At 38.3% G+C, this 4,349-nt stretch overlaps 1 protein-coding gene across 1 annotated transcript; it reads left to right on the top strand.

Annotated features, from left to right (window-relative positions):
- The first annotated feature begins 639 nt into the window (after window positions 1-639).
- LOC125174503 (putative protein FAM172B) lies at window positions 640-1,443 on the top strand. The gene has a single exon (XM_047874019.1). The coding sequence runs from the start codon at window positions 640-642 to the stop codon at window positions 1,441-1,443; it is 804 nt and encodes a 267-aa protein (XP_047729975.1).
- Window positions 1,444-4,349: the final 2,906 nt, after the last annotated feature.

Below are 4,349 nucleotides of genomic sequence, written 5' to 3'. Positions count from 1 at the left end.
TCATACAAATCTGACTTATAGCAGGCTGGCTTCCTGGGCTATTTATTGTAGATAAGGGGTTGGCTTCCTGGGCAAGTTGCTATGGATTGTGGGTCAGTTCTGTCATTATGTATGGTCTGGCCATTTTCCCATACTTAATTATCCCTTACTACTTTGCATCATTCACAATTATTTTGAGTTAAAGTCCTTAACTCAGATTAAGTCCTTAACTCAGTCCTTAATTTAGATTAAAAGGGTAATGTATTAGTGAAGTACTTAATTTTAGAATGATTTCCCACAGGAATAATTTAACAAGCGGTATTTTTAGTTTTTTCTACCACTGACAGATTATTGCTTTTTTATTTTCAGTGGTTACCAGTTACTCGGGAGCTGAGCTTCCAAAAATTTATTGAACAATCTGACTTACTAGAAGAACTTAAATATGACTTCAATGAAAAAGCTGAATTGAGACACACTGAGACACAAAGGCCTTTTGTTTTTAACTATTATAAAAATGTCTTTGAGAGGAACAGCAAGCGCTACCAGGCCCTTGGCTATTTGCTTGAACAATATATTTATGAGCTTTTGGAGAAAGTATGCAAATTACAAAAAGTATATATCCCACCAGAGGCTGATAAAGAACCAAGAAGCTTCTTTTTCATGAGTGAGAGAGCATTAACAAGTCATCGTTCTGTTCTTCTTGTTCTTCTTCAAGACCAAGGAGTCTTTAGAGCTGGTCAGTGGAGTCAGCAGGCAATAATACATCATGGTCTCCAACATGGAAGTCAGATACCATGTATTCAAATGGCATTGCAGGCACATTATGATGTAATTGTGCTAAACCCCAATGACAATTTCATCGACCTAAACATGGAAGAAGAGCAGAAAGGCCTTTTAACCCAAACTAAGGGGTCATCTTCCCTAAAAATGGTTCCAGCAGAGAACTTTTTATCTGTCCAGCAACCTCTCCAGTGCACCCCTAAAAGATGCAGCAACACTCCTGAAGAACACATGGCTTACATTTGGGATTACTTCATTTCAAAGACTGAAGGCAAGGATGTTGCCTTCATTGTACATGGTTACGGAGGCTTGGTTTTTATGGACTTACTTGTTCGTAAAAAGTGGGAAGTGATGAACAAAGTATATGCTGTTGCCTTTATTGACTCTGAACATCATGTAGGACACCAGCTGGGAAGTGATGTTCAGTTATTGGCCTGGATAAAGCACCACTGCCGTGAATGGGTGACAAGCCCTAAGCCTTTGGATAAACCTGCAGCTACTGTTTTAAAACAGGAGTTTCCTATGGTTTCTGCTGGTACAGAAAAACACAACTTAGCCCCTTCCTCTAGCCTTCAGTCAATTTTTAAATACTTTAAAAAAGCTTTGAAAGCCAAAACAACTATTAATTTTTCTCGAGTGCCAATAGTAACTAGAAGCTCCACAAAAAGAAAGCAAATTGCTTAACTTACTTTTTTGTCACCTAAGATTTTTTTGTCCCACTGAAATGCTGCGAATGTAGATGCTAGAAGAAAAAGAATACTCTGCAGTATTATGTTATGAAAAGAATATACACAGTGTTATATTCTGGCTTGAGGTTTGATTTGTTACTTTTTTTGAAAAGTGAATATGTTCTTTTTTGTAGCCTATTGATGAGCTGGGCATCAGTCAATGCCATAATTAATATTTTACAGTATTAGTCAAGTTAGAGGATCTTTTGAAAACCTCTCTTATGTCTTAATAGAATGACACCAAACTGCAGTTGATAGAAATTAAACACTAAGTCAGTCTTCAGTTTCTATGTTGTTAATGCCATACTAAAATTATAAGTGAACATAAAAATGATTATAAACTCCATTTTTGTATGTTTGTGTTCTGTTTGAATTTATTGTTCTTATGTTGAAGTTTACTTTAGGTGTTTACTCATACCTTCAGCTAATATTTGAGTGTCTACTATGTCCCCATCAATAGTACATGTTGAGGACACCAGCAAACAAGACCAACGTTGCCTTTATCCATATGGAGTTCACAATGAACAACAAATTGAAAGTGTGAAGAGTGTTCAGAAATTCAAGGTGCCATGGAACATCTAGTATGAGAGCTAACAGCCTTGGGGTACAGGTAATACGTCTGTGAGAAAATGACGCTTAGTTTGAAAGACAACAGCAGTTGGGAAAACAAATTCATAGGCAAAGGAATAGCATATGCAAAGGTCTTGAGGTGGGAGAAAATAGTCCAGTTAACTGAAGCTAAAAATTATGGGAGAGCGTGTTAAAGAAAAAATTATTCATGACATTTATTAAAGACATAAGGAAGACTTTAAGAGGGATTGCTGCATTGGGGGTTTTGAAGTTGGGGAGAGAGATCAGCCTCAACTTCTAATTCACCAAGGACAATTGAGGGGGCAATATTATAGCCAAAGTGTAGGGTGAGGATCAGTGAATGGAAAATTAACTAAGAGGAAAGAAACATCAGGCATAAGAGAGATTCTTACTAGACTGACTCAGCTTAATTCTTACTGAAGCCAGGCCAGGTTGACAACACATTGACAGTGGAGGATGAGGAATTTTATCAGATCTAGAGGATGATTAAGTGCCAAAAATGAGAAATTTTCACTGACAGCCAAATTCTTGCTAAAACTAGACTAAGTGACAACAACATCAACAACAACAACAACAAAAACTGGACTAAGTGGACCAACGATGGAGTCCAACATCAGAGCCTAGCTGAGAGGAGGGCTCAGAGGAGCCAGACTCAGATTTGGTCAAGGAGAGGTTTTGTCAGTAGTTAGAAAGTTAAGTTAACGAAATAAGCAGAGGCAGCTTGCTTAAGGCTGCAATGGCCATGGTTATGATTTTTTACTTTATTCTCATAACAGTAGAAAACACTGGATGGTTTTAGGAGAATATTCTCAGATTTACATTTTATAAATAATATCCTGGAGTGCCTGGGTGGCTCAGTTGGTTGAGCATCTGACTTCAGCTCAGGTCATGATCTCATGGTTTGTGGGTTGGAGCCCCATGTCGGGCTCTGTGCTGACAGCTCAGAGCCTAGAGCCTGCTTCGGATTCTGTGTCTCCCTCTCTCTTTCTGCCCTACCCACCCACTTCTGTGCTCGCTCTCTCTCTCCCTCTCTGTCAAAAATAAACATTAAAAATTAAAAAAAAAAGAATATCCTAATTACAGTTCAGAGAATAGATTAGAAGAAGCACAAGCTTGTAGGCTGGGAGACCAAATTAATTTTGGTAGTATTCTGAGAAATGCTTAATATTAATTCTTAACTACGAATACTAATATAGTTAACACTAATACTTAAATACTAATATTTAATTATTTAATACTTATGCTAAATACTAATACTGTGATTCCTATGAACAAAATTTTATGATTGGAGGTTAGGAATAAGGAGAAGGAAGTAAGAAGGAGGACTCCTGGATTTTTGGCTTGAGCAACTAGATGGATAGAAATACTATTTGTTGAAATAGGGACTACTGACAAAAAAAATTTATTTTGGCTGTTCCAGAAGGTTTTTTTTTTTTAAGTTTATTTATTTACTTTGAGAGAGAGAGGAGAGAGAGAGAGCACAAACAGGGGAGGGGCAGAGAGAGAGGGAGAGAGAGGATCCCAAGCAGGCTCTGTGCTATCAGTGCAGAGGTGGACGAAGGCTTGAGGCCATGAACTGTGAGATGATGACCTGAGCTGAAAACCAAGAGTCAGATGCTTAAATGACTGAACCACCCAGATGCCCCTGTTCTAAAAGTTTAAAAAGAGAAAAAGGAGGGGGTTACAAATTATCTTTAGCTCTGTCCATAGATGGGTAAGAGAAGAACCCATACAAGACATGACATTTGAAGAATTAACTCTACCATATCTAATAGGACATGGAGATTTTTCTCTTCATTTTTTTTTAATGTTCATTTTTGAGAGAGAGAGAGAGAAACATAGACTGAGCAGAGGAGGGGCAGAGAGAGAGGGAGACACAGAATCCAAAGCAGGCTCCAGGCTTTGAGCTGTCAGCACAGAGGCCAATGCAGGGCTTGAACCCACGAACCATGAGATCATGACCTGAGCTGAAGTCAGATGCTTAGCCAACTAAGCCACCCAGGAGTCCCAACATACAGATTTTTCTGATACAGCTATTTCTAGTGTCTTTCTAATATTCCTATTCACAGTGTTTTTTTAACCCAGCATATACTATAATCCCTGTTATGTACTGAATGTTTGTGTCCCTCTGAAATTTATATGTTACAATCTTAATCCTCAATGTGATAGGTGTGGGTCCTTTGAAAGGTGATTAGGTCATGAAGGTGGAGTCCTTATGAATGGGATTAGTGCTCTTATGAAGGACACCCCAGAGAACTCCCTTCTGCTATG

The sequence above is a fragment of the Prionailurus viverrinus genome, chromosome C2, assembly GCF_022837055.1.
Source record: "Prionailurus viverrinus isolate Anna chromosome C2, UM_Priviv_1.0, whole genome shotgun sequence".
Classification (NCBI taxonomy): domain Eukaryota; kingdom Metazoa; phylum Chordata; class Mammalia; order Carnivora; family Felidae; genus Prionailurus; species Prionailurus viverrinus.
The sequence above is the reverse complement of the archived record's forward strand: the minus strand, read 5'-3'. Positions and strand labels throughout refer to the sequence as shown.